We start from the raw sequence: 16,561 nt of genomic DNA, 5'->3' as shown, positions 1-16,561 counted from the left end.
GGTTCTGACTGATGAAGAGATGGATTGTGTGAGGCAGGGAGAGCATATGTTGAGTGGAAAACGCTAGAGAAAACAAAGCAATAAATGCAAACTTGTTGTTTTGAGTTTAGTATGCATTTTGCACATGCTAATGATGGCTTAATATATATAACAAATTTTGTGTGTATGTTTGGGTGTGTGTGAATTTCTTTGTGAGTGACACAGAGGACATTGTGATTTGGGATTTGAGTGACATTCTCCTTGCGTGGACAGAACTGGTCGATACTCAGTCATTTACAATGTCTCACGCACACACACACACACACACACACACACACACACACACAGGTTCTAATTGAGGATGCACAGACTGTCTGGCCAGTTGTAGATCGTTAGCCCTGCATGTGCTGGAGTCAGAACACTATTATCTGGCTGTGTAGTGCAGTGGCCTCGTGATCTGTGCTCCAGTTCACCCCACCCACAGAGCTCACATCTGGGTAAAGCTGCCATGGGAGGCCTCAAGTAAAGCTGTATGTGTTCTTTTCTTAAATGGACAATTCAACCAATTCATCAGCCTCATGTCGTTCCAAACATGTACTTTCTTCTGTGGAACACAAAACATATTTTTGATAATGTATCTGTGTTTTCGTTTTATGCCATATAATAGAAATCAGTGGTGTTCATGGTTATTTTGGACCCCACCAACTTTCATTTGTGTTCTCCAGAAGAAGAAAAAAAGTTATTTTGGTGTTGCAACAACATGAGAGTGTGTAAATGGTGTCAGAATATTCATTTTTGGGTGATCATTTTTTCTGATTTGCAGTAGTGTTACTTTGGATTTAATTATGAAGAGAAGCACGCTGATACATTAAACATTTCTCTATATGATATAAGTAAGACATATTGTGCATTCCTCTATGTGCTTGTGTTTGTTTGTATAGAAGAGTGTAGGTGGTGTTGGTGAGTTAGAAAACACTAAGCAATTGACATGTTTTACAGGACTGCTGCTTTTTTGTTTTTTGCACACACACACTCACACACACACACACACACACACACACACACTGTTCCTCAGTGTCATTGATTGAATAAGCAGCACGCCTTAAAGGTTACACTGACAAATCCAGACAAATGACATTGAGAGCTGTAAGAGTCTGGTTCTATTCTATGGAAATGGCTAAGCAAATGTTCTTTCGCATTGTGTGCTTCTCTGAGTTTCTTTTTTCTTTTTATTTGTAAAGAAAAAGTGTGCTTGTTATGTATACCTGTACTCGATTTATATAATCCCGCACTGTTATATATTCCTTTATAATGTACATTTTTCTATGATGTACTTGCAGTTTGTTATTCAACAACATGAGTTTAAAGGTTTTCTTTTATTTTTTCTTCTTTTTTTTGTACAAAATTGTGTTGTACCCTAAAGTTTTAATATAGGAGTCTCATTCTAGACCAATTTTGTGATTTATTTGTATTTGGCCATTCAGCTCCACAACCAGTCTTTGTGTCCTTTTAAAGGTCAGTCTTGCTAGAAGCACCAAGCACAAATTAGGTTCCATAAAGGAAGAGATAAAGGAGAGCAGTTGGGCTGGCCGATTAGATCTGAGGCTAATCGATAGAGGATATATGATCTGGTTCAGTTTTCAGCAGCAGAGAGAGACTAATGTTTGCAGAGAGAGAGAGAGAGCGTGAATGTGTGTGTGTGTGTGTCTGTGAGAGAGAGAGAGAGAGAGAGAGAGAGAGAGAGAGAGAGAGAGTAGTTTAAAGAATGTATGCCACAGCCGCTGAGCTGACTAATGGCTGTTCATAGCAAGTCTTCAGATGACCACAGGGAATAGATGAGTTGAGGAGGAGAGATCGGAAATGAGATATGGATATGGATAGAAAATGAGTGAGATGGTGTGAGAGGACATAAATTGTTCAAGAGTCCTTTTACCACAAGAGGAAACTGAGAAAACAGTTTTCTGCCTCCCCCAATCTCTCTTTATCTTGCCCTTTATCTATTTTTCTTCACAGGAAATGAAGACAGTTTCTCTTAGTCTCAGCCTTAGACGACACATCCCTGGATTGACTGCAGTAGATTCACTGGTCATTTGATGCTTACTGCACACAAAAGTGACAAGTTTCAAATGGATTCGCTGACTGATGCGTAGCTTCAGGGAGTTGGAGTGCACAGGCTGTTATTTTGGAATCAACTTTTTCAGATTTACATGTCCCTAAATGTCACATAGAATTATATTCTCCTGTCTAGCAGGCAGTTCTTGGCCAAAATAAACTGCAAAGTGGGCGAAACTATTAGATTATTATTGCTATAACTCAAAACTTTCTCACTCTGAGACTCTCTTTACACTGCTCTAAGGAGAGAGTTTTTGGGTAATCTCAATAATCCACTATAAAAACTTTCACCCATTAAAGCTCTGAGAGAATGTGCTGGTGTGGGGGTGTATTATGTCCCTTAATTCAGTCATGCAGAAGAGGGGCATCTGCCGTGACTCACACTGCTGGTTCTTCTGGGCAATGGGACAACTTCTCACAGATGTAGATGGAGCTGTGCTTCGCACAGAACGGGCTGGGAACCAAGGACACTTCTTATTCAGAACTGGCTTTATATAAAACAAATGAAAAATACTGGAAGTGAAATCTGTTTGGTCTTCGGTGACGCGGAGGAGAAGAATTGTTGTAAAAAGTCATTGTTTTTGTTTTCTTTGTGCACAGAAAGTATTCAAGGCCTAGGAACATTCAGTTTCATGGAGAGTCAGTAAGCTTTCGTATTTCATCAGAAATATCTTAATTTGTGTTTAGAACGACATGAGAGTGAGTAATTAATGACAGAATTTGCATTTTTGGGTGAACTATACATTTAAGGTTTATAGCTTGACTACAGAACAACTGACTCGCCCGGTTTAGTGAATCAAGTATTGCTTATCAACCAAATCCAATAATTTAGAGAAAAAAAACATAGTACATTTTTTTTAATGTTGACACATTTTAATTTGTTTAGCAATGTTGTTTAATATCTAGTTCTTAAATGTTTTAAAAGAATCATTAATATAACTGTCAAGGAACCAGATCCAGTGCTGGAAACATTCTCTATGATCCCAGCTCTCAGATCATTTACAAAACACATGGCAGATCAGCCTTGGAGAGCAGCCTGGGGTTTAGAGTTTTTATGTGAATGGAGAGGAAGCAAATAAATCCTGGGTGAGTCTTGTTGATTTGCCCTTTCTCTTTCTCTGTGTCTCAATCCTCTTATTCTAGTGACTGGCATGCTTTCCTCGGAAGTGCAACTGCCTGGTATTCAAATCACACACTATCATTATCGAAATACTTATTTACCATTTTATGTTTGTGTGTGCTGGGCTGTTTGCGTGCTGGTGTGCCATCCATCATGTCTCCCAGCGTTTTGTGGGTGCAGCAACAATTTGTCATGTCACACTCCTGCTAGTTTGATTTTGGCCTGCCAGGCATACTTTCTCAGGGTAACGACTGCTCCCTCTTTTTCTCTCCCACTCCCTCCTTCCATCCATCCTCCCTCCTTCATTCATTCACCCTCTCCGTCTCCATAACAACCAAAGTTTAGCCTTGACAGTTCAGTGGAATGGTGTCTTTTCTGTGCAGAGTTCAGTAATTCCTACTCTCTCTCACACACACACACACACACACACACACACACACACACACACACACACACACTCTCTCTCTCTCAAGTGCAACGGCTCTGCCTTGTATTCACTGAGAATCTCAAGTAAATGCTTCTTTGCAGCCTATAGATCTCCTTCACACCGCATCTGATACACATACACAGAGCTTATGGAGTAGTTTAGATTCAATTTGTGCTGATACTTGCTGAAGTGTTTGATCAGTGTGGGATGGGTTCATCTCTGAAAACTGGGTCAGCATAATTCATACTTCTCCCACTGAGACATAACAGCATGTGTGTGCATGTGTGCTTGTGTGTGTTTGGTCACGTTTTGCCAACATTGTGAGGATCAAATTTCCCCACAAGGATAGTAAAACCTGAAATCACCTACATAGTCCACAAGGAAGATATCTTAATATCTGTAATGTCTTTAAGAATATGTAAAAAAAAAAAAAGCCAGAAAGGTTTGCATGATATTTAAGTTTAAGGGATGTAAAATATTAATTCCGAACACTGCAGCTATCAGCCTTATATGTATTGAAAACCGGAAAATGATTCTTCATAAATTATTCTAATGGTTCTCATTATCATCAATGTTAAAAACCCTTTTGATGCTTAATATTTTGAGAAACCATAATATATTTTGCCAGGATTCTTTGATACATAATTGTTTTTAAATCTCACTCACACCAAACTTTAGTATATCATGGTTTTTCACAAATATTTAATTATAAAGTTTGAAAGGATCATGCGATACTGAAGACTGTAATGGCATAATGTAATGTATGTAATGGCTACTGAAAATTCAGCTTTGCCATCACGGGAATAAATGACTTTTTTTAATATATTATTGTATGAAATAGTTTGGTTGCCATCTAGCCAAAAACCAAAAGGATTCATCCTTTCAGTAGCAGTCTCTTGTAGAATGTCTCTAATTAAAGGTGGAATTTATATATTTATTTGTGTGTGTGTGTTAAGAGAAGAATGAGAGCCCTTAAAAGGCTTCTGTGGTTGTTTAATTGTCATGGCCGTTGAAGGTCATGTAGTCCCAGCGGTATGAGTCAGCATAGAGCTCATCCAGTGGCCCATCATCTGGACACATTCACCTTTAATTAACGACATTCAGACCAAAAAATAGCAAATCAGTTTCCTTGACTTTTCATTTATGTTTTTTTTCTCCATTCATCTAATTTGTCTCTTTGACTGTGTCTTCTTTCAGTCAACCCATTTCAAACATTTTAAAAGCAGTTCAACTTCCTAGAAACTCATTTTCCTGGAAAATATAAGGCTGTTATAGAAAATGTGATTACAGTTTATTTTAAGGTCCAGTTCTTGCTAATAAAAAAACATTAACTATGACTTTTGCCTCGATAAACTTCACTTGTTGGATCCGTACAGCCAAATGTGACTTTATTTACTATCAAATCCTTCTTTAATGAGGCACCCTTGGTGGTCAAAAAAGGTTTAAATTCTTTTAACTCCAACAGAGTACAGGTGCTTCTCAAAAAATTAGAATGTTGTGGAAAAGTTCATTTATTTCAGTAATTCAATTCAAATTGTGAAACTTGTGTATTAAATAAATTCAATGCACACAGACTGAAGTAGTTTAGGTCTTTGGTTCTTTTAATTGTGATTATTTTGGCTCACATTTAACAAAAACCCACCAATTCACTATCTAGACAAATTAGAATACTTCATAAGACCAATAAAAACATTTTTTTGTGAATTGTTGGCCTTCTAGAAAGTATGTTCATTTACTGTACATGTATTCAATACTTGGTAGAGGCTTTTGATTTAATTACTGCCTCAGTTCAACGTCGCATGGAGGTGATCAGTTTGTGGCACTGCTGAGGTGGTATGGAAGCCCAGGTTTCTTTGACAGTGGCCTTCTGCTCATCTGCATTTTTTGTCTCTTGTTTCTCATTTTCCTCTTGATAATACCCCCAAAGATTCTCGATGGGGTTCAGGTCTGGTGAGTTTGTTGGCCAGTCAAGCACACCAACACCATGGTCATTTAACCAACGTTTAGTGCTTTTGGCAGTGTGGCCAGGTGCCAAATCCTGCTGGAAAATGAAATCAGCATCTTCAAAAAGCTGGTCAGCAGAAGGAAGCATGAAGTGCTCCAAGATTTCTTGGTAAACGGGTGCAGTGACTTTGGTTTCAAAAAACACAATGGACAAACACCAGCCGATGACATTGCACCCCAAATCATCACAGACTGTGGAAACTTAACACTGGACTTCAAGCAACTTGGGCTATGAGCTTCTCCACTCTTCCTCCAGACTCTAGGACCTTGGTTTCCAAATTAAACACAAAACCTGTTCTCATCTGAAAAGAGGACTTTGGACCACTGGACAACAGTCCAGTTCTTCTTCTCCTTAGCCCAGGTAAGACACCTCTGATGTTGTCTGTGATTCAGAAGTGGCTTAACAAGAGGAATACGACAACTGTAAGTGTTTGAAAAAAAATATCATCAGAATATCAACATGCCTTATAATTATGCACTTGGTGTAAAGTGTTACAGAAAATTTTTATACTTGTACACTATAGAGGATTTCTTGTTCTTGTTCTTGTTCTGTTTTTGTTTTTAATTTTTTTTAACAAATTAATTATTTAGCCAGTACATTAAAATCTGTTTTGGATTCAGCTGGTAAAACACAGTAAGATAGCAATGTTTTTTTTTTCTTTTTCAGGTTTTATTTGGTAGGACATTTTCTTCATTTACCCACAAACTGGGGTAAACTAAAGTACATGAGCTGCTGAAAAGCTTATAATTATTCAGTCATAAAACTGTAAAATTAGAATTAAATTAAAACATAAACATGGTTATTCTATATTGTGAATACTCTCTCATAATCCAGAATACATATAATCAGTTACTACCCAGCTCTGTATAATAAAGATAATACAAATACACCTCTGCATCTCTCACTAAACCAGCCCCAGCTCTTGTGTCTCTCTCTGCTCTCTGGTTCAGACCAGGTGATCTCTCACACTCATAGTTACATTTCTGCTGATCTGAGAGCAGTTTTCCTTTTTCATTTTAGGTAATAATAGATCTGAATGGATGACGCAGTGCCTTAATTAGCATTTTACGTCCTACTCAAATGAATCTCCTGAGCTTGTGATGACAGTGTCTGGGGAAACTCGCTTGTGAATGAGAGTCTCTGTGTTGTGTGTGGAGGTGTTTGGGTGTCAAGCCTGATGAGACAAAAATAGAAGATCCAAAACTTGTAGATTTTGTGCGCGGATGCAACACGACCAACAAATGTGTCATCAGTGAGTTTTATTCAATACCTCAAGGAACTGCTGTGTGTGTGTGTGTGTGTGTGTGTGTGTGGCCTTAGGCCCATATCGCAGTGGTCCATTTCTATTCTGTGGTTTAATCTTATTTTCATCCATTTAATAATTTATTTCTTTGTCGAGACAGTCACTGGCTGCTCTGAATGCCAAGAAGTCAGAGCCGACCTCACATGTCTCTCTTGTACATCTCACATCACCCTAATATTTCATCAGGATCCTCCATCAAATGCACAGACTCAGTGTTCTCTCATTTTCTTCATCTCTTTCTAATCCTTTCCCTTTGCCTTTATCTCGCTCCCTCTCTTTCATTTCCACCTTTCTTCTTTCTATCGGTTTATGACCATTTCAGTTCCAACTGTTCTCCAGTCAGAAAACCATCCTATTCTACTTGCACTTTGTATCCTTTTATCTATTTCTTTCATGTTCTCTCTCAAATTTAAGTTCCGCACTTCCAAGTTTCACTTAAGGTTTATTGACAAGACAAATGACAGCATTTTGTATTGCCAAAGATGTAGCAGTTTAGACTTGCTTCATTCACTCGCTCTGTTTCTCAGCAGGGAGACAGCAATCCTTCGTTTGTCATTTCATGATATACTGCCGCATTTAAAATGCATGTCCATTACATTTGAGAACTATAAAAGATCCCAGCGCGCAAACACACACACAGTCTGATTCACAGCTGGATCTTGGAGCTCCCGCAGAGCTGGACTGGACGGGGTGTGTCTGACTGCAGGAGGTGCTTTCTAATGTGGACGTGGATGGTCTTTTCAGATACTAGCTTTGTTTCACATAACATTTAACGAATTAATCGATTATTATTAAAAATGTATTTGCGGTATTTGCAGTATTTGTTTATTGTACAATGCACACTTTTAATATTCAGCCTACAATGTGTTTTAATGTCATTATTAGTGAGGATTGAATGATCTTTGAATAATATCAGTCTTCTAAAGCAAGATATTTAAAGTGTACCTGTAGTACACTTGCAATGGTTCCACTTTAGAACAATTAAATATACTTAAGTGTATCTTTAGTTCGGACCTCAGCTCTACTTCTGTACAATTAAATTGCTTGAAGCACAAAATTAATTAATTTAGCAGTCTTCAGTTATTCCAGTTTAGTATACTAAAAGTACAATTGCAGGGTAATGTTATTAAGTACATAAATATGTAAATGTATTTGTAGTATATACTGTATACCATAACATATATGTATTTCAAATACATCTCAGTGTATTTACTTTTCACTAGGGTTCACACTTTTAAACATACAAAGCTTTTAAAGCATTTTACACTTTTTAAAACAACCTAACGTTCAAAGTCTTGGCAAACATTACTGATTAACAATATTGAATTTCTTTAAAGTTTAATTCAGTTTTATTTGTACCTCTTTAAATTCAAACAGACTCATTAATTATATATATTAAGGATTTAAAAAAATAGATATTAATTAAATATAAAGAATATGTTGCTTCCTTAAAATATTTAGAGGAAAGTTACAATCCGATTAAGTCTTTCTGTCTTAAGTCCCTTTAAATAAATTGCATGTTGCATTCAAACTTATATTTTTCATTTACCTAATTCTTGTGTATGTTTGTACTTTTATGCCTAAAGTATAACATTGTTAGCTTAGCAAAATGTGCCAATTACAAACTGTCTGCCTATACAGCAATTCAGATGATTCCTGTGTTTTATTTAGATTTAGTTGGTGCCTTAGATAATAGCTTTCTATGTCTGCAGTAGAAAACATAGCAGATCTTGACTGAGAGGATCAGTTTCTCAGGTTTGGAGAAACTGATGATAGAGTCCGAGCTCTATTTTGACATTATTCTCTCCATTTTGTGTGCTGACAGGTGTGAAGGCACATCTGTCTGATGGATCGGCGTTTGTGTGTGTGTGTGTGTGTGTGGTTTGACCATTGCCCAGCGCTCTTTATGCTGATCTTTTCTCTGATGTATAACTGGAGAGACAACAGCTGACTCATAATTGTATATTAACTTACGTCAGAACCTTAGTCATCTTATAGATTTGCATGCACAACACACACTTTTTTCACAATTCCTGTCACTTTATGATTTCCCCCTCTCTGCCTGTCCTCTAATTTGTAACGTTTCTCTTCTAGCCTCAGCATGACATTTTCTTGAACTGTCACATTCATACAAACGTCCGTGTGTTTATATCAGTACATTTCTTTTGCTTTCCAATCTTCTTTTTAATTGTCAATCTTCAATACATTGAATGCGTCTTGTAGAGAAATTTGACCTGAATTCGATAAACACAACTGCCTCTTTGCATCTTTATTTGAGTGTATGTTTGTCATTTTTGAGTGACTGACTCTTAGCTTTTTTGTCACTCTCTCACAAGGGTATGTGAACCTGCTTTTATAAACCTGGAGCACTGACACATCAGTGTTGTGCTCAGTGGACTGACGTTGATGGCTAAGAATAGAGCTTTAGCTCATTTTGCCACCGATCCAATAGAAACAGAACATTCAGGCTCTTCTTGATATTCCAAGCCTTGGTAACCCACCCACAGGTTCTGTGAGGATAGAGTTCTTCCTGATGCCAAGACGTTATAATAAATAAATAATATTTCAATTTAAAGTAATCGTTTATATATATTTATATATAAATAAATGTAATTTATTCCTGTGATGCAATCCTTCTGATGCCGATTTGGTGCTTAAGAAACATTTCTTCTTATTATCAATGATTGTGCTGCTTAATAGCAATATAAAACTTTTTATAGGATACTTTGATGTTTAGAAAGTTCAAAAGAACAACATTTATTTGAAATATAAATGTTGTGTAACATTATAAATGTCTTTAATGCTACTTTTGATAAGTGTAATGCATTCTTGCTGAATAAAAGTATTATTATAATTTTTGTTTTTTATGTCAAATTGTTTCCTGAGAAAATGTTTTGGACATTAGGTATTTTACTTAATCTGTATCTTTCTCTCTAATGCTTATCACTAATATTGATTTGAATGTGATGTAAACCACTGACTCAGACTTCCTGCTCATCACAGTAAATAGTATTAAAATGAATATTGCTCCATCAGATGGAATCAATTTAGATGAACTATATGACATAGGAGACACACTGTATTTCTTTCTCAGAACTGGATGTTTTATAGTAATACACATATACATCACTTCCACATTCTGTCTCACACTCCACTGGAAATGAACTAACATACACACACACATACACAATAATGTACACACACAATCACACACACACTGCATGCGGTCCTGTTCAGTTCGTGCAGTCGTCCTGCAGTAATACATCAGTCTCTGCTAGTTTGTGCCTAATTTAGGCTGCTTCCACACCATGTTAACTTACAAAAACGTCAAGCAGAAAACACAAAAACAAACCAAAGTTGAGAAATCAAGTATAAAAGGAAGAGAATAAATGAATTTTAACATCTGAATAAACAAAAGATAAAAGCATCTCTTAAAAAATTAACAGGTCATTCAGTTAATTTACATCATCACATTACCAGGATTTTCTTTAATTTTTATCGCATAATGGAGTATTATTGACAGTGAGTAGAGAAGAACAGCAATAGCAACATGACATTCCGTACTGTACAATGTGGTGATCGATCAGGTTTCGAATGAAGCATGAAGAAAAAGCGCATCGGGCATCTGAGACAGTCTTTGGAATCATTAATTGGTCGGGTTCAGCTGCCGCCTCCCCCTTTAAGAAGAAGCCCCACCCCAATGATATGACTGAGATCAGTTGATTGACAAAGGACATTACTCGCAACAAGTCCACAGTTCAAATCCTGCCCACTCAACCATGAATTTCCAGTGACAGTTCCTAGGCATCTGTTGGCAATGCAACCAACAGAGCTAGTCTTCGGACAGCGCGTGCCACTTAGCGATCTGTCGGCGCGGGTGGTCGCAGATCTCGCGCCAGTGCTCACCAGCAGTGCCGGGGGAGGAGGTTCCCAGGAGGAGTCGGCCGATGACAGGTGTACGGGACGTTCTGTCGGAGTCCAGCAGGAGGAGCTCCACGCTGGTGTCTCGCAGGCTGTCTTCCGAGGGCAGGTCGAAAACGAAGAGTTCGTTGAAGACGGGATTGGGGGCGCACTTTTTCACATGCGTCTTCTTCTTACACACTCGCTTCTTCCCCTGGAACAGGTTCACCTTCACGTAAGGGTCTAAAAAAGACAGCAGGAAGAGAAATAAACAGAGTGAGACAGAAATCAATTCTTCAGGCGATGCACAGAAATGATACATTGTGCACTGGGAGATAACAGACGATACAGCTTAAGAAGTGTTGATCATGGTTATTATAGTTGACTGAAACCATAGAAAAAAAAACGTTACTTGAAATGAAATAAATGTAAACTAAAACGAAATATATATAAAAAATATTTTATTTATTATTTAATCTAGCTGGCAAGGCAAAATTTCTCATTTAGTTTTACTTGATCTATTAAACTAAGCTATTTTAAAAAACATTCTAAGAAGGATAAACCGCAGGATCACCTATTATTATTTAAATGTATATATTATCATTATCATTATTATGAATAATGAAATTAATATTTATAATATTATTGATATATCAAAACTTACTTAATTAAAATGATTGTAATAAAAACATACAATCAAAATGTAGTTATTATTATTATTATTATTTTAGATTTCCTTAGTAAGTATTGTTTCTTCAAAAAACATGCAGATCTTGAAATGTCTTGCCAAATGAGTCTCACTCTCCCCCTTCTCTCTCTCTCTATATTTATATATTAACCATGGTGCTTCAGCTAATGACAGCTTCTATCTGACCCGTGCTTTAACCTCACCTGAGGGTCCACTGGAGTCAGTCTTGGGCAGGTGGCGGGCTTTCAGTACCACTACAGTCAGAGTACTGGTGGTCGACTGATAACACAGGGATAGAAGTAGCTCTCCTCGACCAGCACTCCTCTACAGATAAAGATAAAGAACCGAGACATTTATTTATATGTTCTTGCAAGGTTTGGACACAATCAGCATCACAACCCCAAAACAACTTCTTTTTATGATTTTACATCTGAGCAGCTAACGCTAGGCAGGTTTGAGAAGACAACTTCTACGTGCGTTAAGGTTACAGGCAACTAACTGTGAATCATTGCCTTGGCACAACACCAATGTATGACTCCAATTATGTGTGAACACAGCAGCATGTTGCCTTGGCAACACATCAGCAGGGTTCTGCTGCTGCCACGGCGATGACTTGGAATGTTTCTCAACCGATGAGGCATAATTATGTGTATTTAACTATATGCATCCACAGTCACCAATAAAAGATAATAGCTTTCCTTTCATCTCAAATGGAGTGAATTCTTATGCACATAACAGTGAAATTGTGTTGCCAAAACAAGATTCTGTCAAAGATTATGACTTCTGCCCTGTTCACTATTATTTTAATAAGGCATGTGGCCTTTCAGTCCTCAACAAAGCCTTTAATGCATTTAGGAGTGCATTATATGTGACAAGAAAATTGGTGTAGACTATTTGTTAACAGGTTAGTTCATTTAATACATGCAGTCAGTATTTAAAGGCATGAACACTGAGTCATGTGTGGCTCATTAGTGGGTCAATTAAAAATTTACAACCTGTGGGCCTTAAGATGGATGGCAAAGATTATTTATTGACCGAGTGGACAAAAAGACACCATTAATTGTTTCTCTATCCAGACTTGGGTGTGTCACTGACTGTCCGCAGTAAGCAAGACCAAATACTGACGCTCTTTGACTGTCTCTATATATAATACATTGTTATTATAAAATAGTTTTTTTTTATTTAAAGACATGCATATTTCTGTATATATGTGAAAATTTAATCAAAAGAATTATAATTAAAGCTATTCTTACCCTGACATTCCTTTTAATGATGTCTCGGCTCATGAGGACGCGCCCCTCGGATAGGTCGATGTCAGCCAGAGGAACAAGGGTCTCTCCGATCACTTCGTCACGTGAAAAGCGGTCAAAACTCAGCACCATGAAGTGCAAAGCCAGCTGGGAAACCCTTGCATATGGGATTCCATAGAAGCTGAAGGTCTCGTCGAAGGCTGGGTCCAGAGTCTTCCTCAAAACACGTGTCTTCACCTTGTGCTTCTTCTCAGGCAGCAAGGTCAGCTTGATATATGGGTCAGAGGTCAATGACTGTTCATCCGTGGGAGACAATCTGTGTGCCTCCTTGATGTGAACCATGAAAGCCTTCTTCTCAAAGTTGTACTCAACCGAAAAGTAGAGTGTCCCCAGGCCACCCTCTTTGTCCTGAGATTTCTCCACAGCTGGTGTCGGTGTCTGACTGGACAGAACGCTTTCTGGAGTACCAGTCTCCTGGTTACCACCTGACCCAGAGCCTGCTTGCAGAGACGGGATGTCCAAGTCTGGGGAGCTACGCACCTTGAGTTGGAGGGTTGGTGACTTGGAAGGGAAGTTTCCGTTAAGATCTCGTTTCTCCAGGTCCAGATGGAGGTCTGACCGCCCATCACTGGGACTGAGGGTCTGTTTTCCATGAGCTTCTGGTGTCTTTTCTCCTCCAAACTTATTCTTTCCATTCAGGCTCTCAGGATAGATGTCAACTCCCTTCAGCATGTGAACAAACTTATAGGGTGGGGTCTTATTACTAGCCTTGTTGGCTTTGCGCTGACAGCAAATCCATGCAAAGATGGAGACGCTGAAGACCAGGCCAAACACACTCACCACTGCCACGCTCACAGGAACCTCCGCTATGAATAAAACAGGAAATTGAGGGGAAAAAACACCAATAATTTATTTATTTAATAAATGTATGTAGACTTACTGTTGCCATGATATATTAAAACACCTTCAATAGGGGAAAGTACAGAGATAATATAAATTGTTTTGCATCTGAGGCAACACAAACACTGTCATGTGTTGACGTTAAAGGTTAAAGCCAAGTAAAACCATGCAAAGAAAAATAATGCCACTTTTTCCTCAGCGAACAAGATCTCAGGAGATCACAGTCTGTTAAATAATGGCAGAGATTACTATTTACATTTACAAAGAACTTCTCATTTAGATTAAGCTACAAAAGCCTGACAAGCGTCAACCATGTGGTAGTGCTTGTAGTGTCTGTGTATCTGGAAATTTCCGTTTTCGTGGTGGGTCCAGCACCTCTCCAGTGGATCAACTAAGACGCTCTGTCAGCCTTTTGTCTTTCTCTCAGAAAACAAATCACGTACTCTTATGTGACCAAAATGTTATCACCGAAGGCTTCTGACAAACATCTCTACGCGGTTATGCATCTTTACCAGTGATCTCATAAGCTACTAATAGAATATTTATGCCTATCCTCGCGCATCAGGGAAAAGCAGTTCTTTAACCATGCACAAATACCATATGTTCTCCGAAAATGATAAATAACAACAATTTACTCACCGAAATGTGCTTCTTCCGTCGTCACTGGTGCCATTGTATGCGCGCGCTCTGTCCAAGGTCCTGAAAAGATGCTTCCAGCTCGCGCTGCCGCTCACGATTCTTCACGCGCGTTAAACTCGCCCGTTCGCTTCAGGCGGAGACTAGAGACACGAGAATGAATAATTTAATGCTTGTAGTAGATTAAAAATTAACGTCTGTTTATTGTCGTTCCAAAATAAACAGAATAAGCTAGATTTCCCTCTTTCCCAGAGGTTTCCTCACACCCGCCCAGTGCTGATACTCGCTGCGCTATGAGTCTGCCTTACAAGCGACGCCCCTCCAGTAAGTTCATCGCTTCTGACGCAGTTCTGACGAACACGACGCCTGAAACCACTGCCCTGCGCACTGATACCAAACACAGGCCTGTTAATCATTGTGATTGCCCAGGGTTTATGGCATATTATGTTTGTTTTCAAACGTATCTGAAGCGGTCTTTGTTGTGGTACTGTTAACGGGTAGGACTGAGCTGATGACACTTAATTTCATTTGCACAGGCCCATCACTCTGTTTGAATTGAGTAAACACATGAACTAATCTCTTTTATGTTTCCTGGAAGTGACATTTGATCATAATAATGTGGGTAATAAAGTAGTCTGCCTTAATAAATATCATTAATATGACCTTAACTTATCTGGTTGGACATATAAAACTAATAGTGGACTTGTTTGTTTTTTGTTGTTTTGGCAGCGATGCATATGATCTGGTGTCTTTTAGGCCCTTATTTAACTCTTTAATAAGTTTGTCATTGGTAACAATGTTCCTGTCCTTATTTAACATCTGTTCAGTGTTCAGTGTTCTCATCAATGAAAATCTGTCACACTCTTTCTTCATCACTTTGAAGTTTTACTTAATAATATGCAGAAGGGACTCTACACAAAGACACAAAATGTATTTGGTTCTTCAGTGGTTCAATGCCTATTAAAGTCGCTATATAGCCCCACTGCCATACAATGTTTAGTTAGAAAAAGGATTTAAAAACAACATTAAAATAAAGTGTATTATGAAGATAAAATGGTTCTCAACTTTTTTGCCCCCAAGGAAATATTCCAGAGCCCATACATGAGACTTTTTGACCTCAGAAAAGCATAAAAGTGATTCAAAACAGCTTTTGCCATTGTAGTAAATTCCCCTTCATAGCAAACATATGAGAGTGGAGTAACATATCTAAAATGTAAGGAGGAGAATGGGGTCCATTTGACAAAGGTGCTGTATATCACTTACAGTGGTTCTCTGATGATTACAATCCAGTGAACCATTTGTATTCATCTAAAAGGCATGCTGAGACTATAAGATGTTAAAATTGTAAAATTATATTAAAATAATCTTACTCAGCTGTGATACAACGTGTAAACTAACATAATTTTATTAAGAAATGTATCTCATCCCCAATGCTTTTTATTTAAAAATCTTTTTCATCATAACAGAAAATGTATAAAAATAAAATATCTTAGCCTATATGAAGAAGCTCTGAATAGACAATTGGTGGCTTTGGGGTCAAAAAGGTTGAAAACCTCTGGTTTAAATGAAGCCAGATGAACTCCATCTTGTATTTCTAACTGGACACTGATTACAGCAACAACCACAAATCATCATCAGCATGCATTCATTTCCTGAGTCACCTTATCAGCTGTATTAGCAGCCAAGCTATATTTCAGGCAAGCAGGTTGGTCTAGCACACTCTTTCTAGGTACAGAATTTATAGTCATTTCAGCTAAACCTTTTTATCCAGAAGTGAGTACACAAGGGCAGTCTGCCCGAAGCAACCTGAGGTTACATGCTAAGCTCAATGGCATTGCTCATAGCTCACTCTGACTCAATCAGTATCCTTTTGATTAGCAAGACTACCATAGACTCTAGTCAGGGACAGAGTACACATTCATGTTTGTGCAAGAAAACAAAGCTGTGAGGGACAAATGTACAGTCTGTTATTATTGTCACAGCATATGCTTTACAGAGTTGTTAGTTATGAGGATTTTGTTTAATTTAATTTTTGTATTTTCATTGTTGCATTAGCAATCAAAAGCAAGTAAAAAAACAACAACAACAACCACAAAAAACCACATCAACCAAAAACCGAATTAGCAAAGAATTATATATGGCGTGTACGCTGACTAAGGTACATATCATACACATCTACTCCATTTTAGCGTTGTATTTATTCAGTTTTGTTGTGGTGAGAGTTACAGAAATTTATCAATA

At 37.9% G+C, this 16,561-nt stretch overlaps 1 protein-coding gene across 1 annotated transcript; it reads right to left on the bottom strand.

The window, feature by feature from the left end:
* Positions 1 to 10,028: 10,028 nt before the first annotated feature.
* On the bottom strand, positions 10,029 to 14,633 carry syt4 (synaptotagmin IV). The gene is made up of 4 exons (XM_059527982.1): positions 14,324 to 14,633; positions 12,788 to 13,650; positions 11,738 to 11,858; positions 10,029 to 11,089 (listed from the first exon to the last, which is right to left on the bottom strand). The coding sequence occupies exons 1-4, from the start codon at positions 14,355 to 14,357 to the stop codon at positions 10,779 to 10,781; spliced, it is 1,329 nt and encodes a 442-aa protein (XP_059383965.1). The 5' UTR covers positions 14,358 to 14,633; the 3' UTR covers positions 10,029 to 10,778.
* Positions 14,634 to 16,561: the final 1,928 nt, after the last annotated feature.

This window comes from Carassius carassius, chromosome 3, assembly GCF_963082965.1.
Source record: "Carassius carassius chromosome 3, fCarCar2.1, whole genome shotgun sequence".
NCBI classification, from domain to species: Eukaryota; Metazoa; Chordata; class Actinopteri; order Cypriniformes; family Cyprinidae; genus Carassius; species Carassius carassius.
Note: the sequence above shows the minus strand (reverse complement) of the source record. Positions and strands in the feature narration are given on the sequence as shown.

Bases quoted from the DNA above. Each gene is read 5' to 3' on its own strand.
- syt4 (XM_059527982.1), bottom strand. From the start codon at position 14,357: ATGGCACCAGTGACGACGGAAGAAGCACATTTCG. The intron at 13,651-14,323 runs GTGAGTAAATTG...TTTTATTCATAG, and splicing joins GACGGAAGAAGCACATTTCG to CGGAGGTTCCTGTGAGCGTG. The intron at 11,090-11,737 runs GTGAGGTTAAAG...TGTCTTTTTTAG, and splicing joins TGACTCCAGTGGACCCTCAG to ACCCTTACGTGAAGGTGAAC.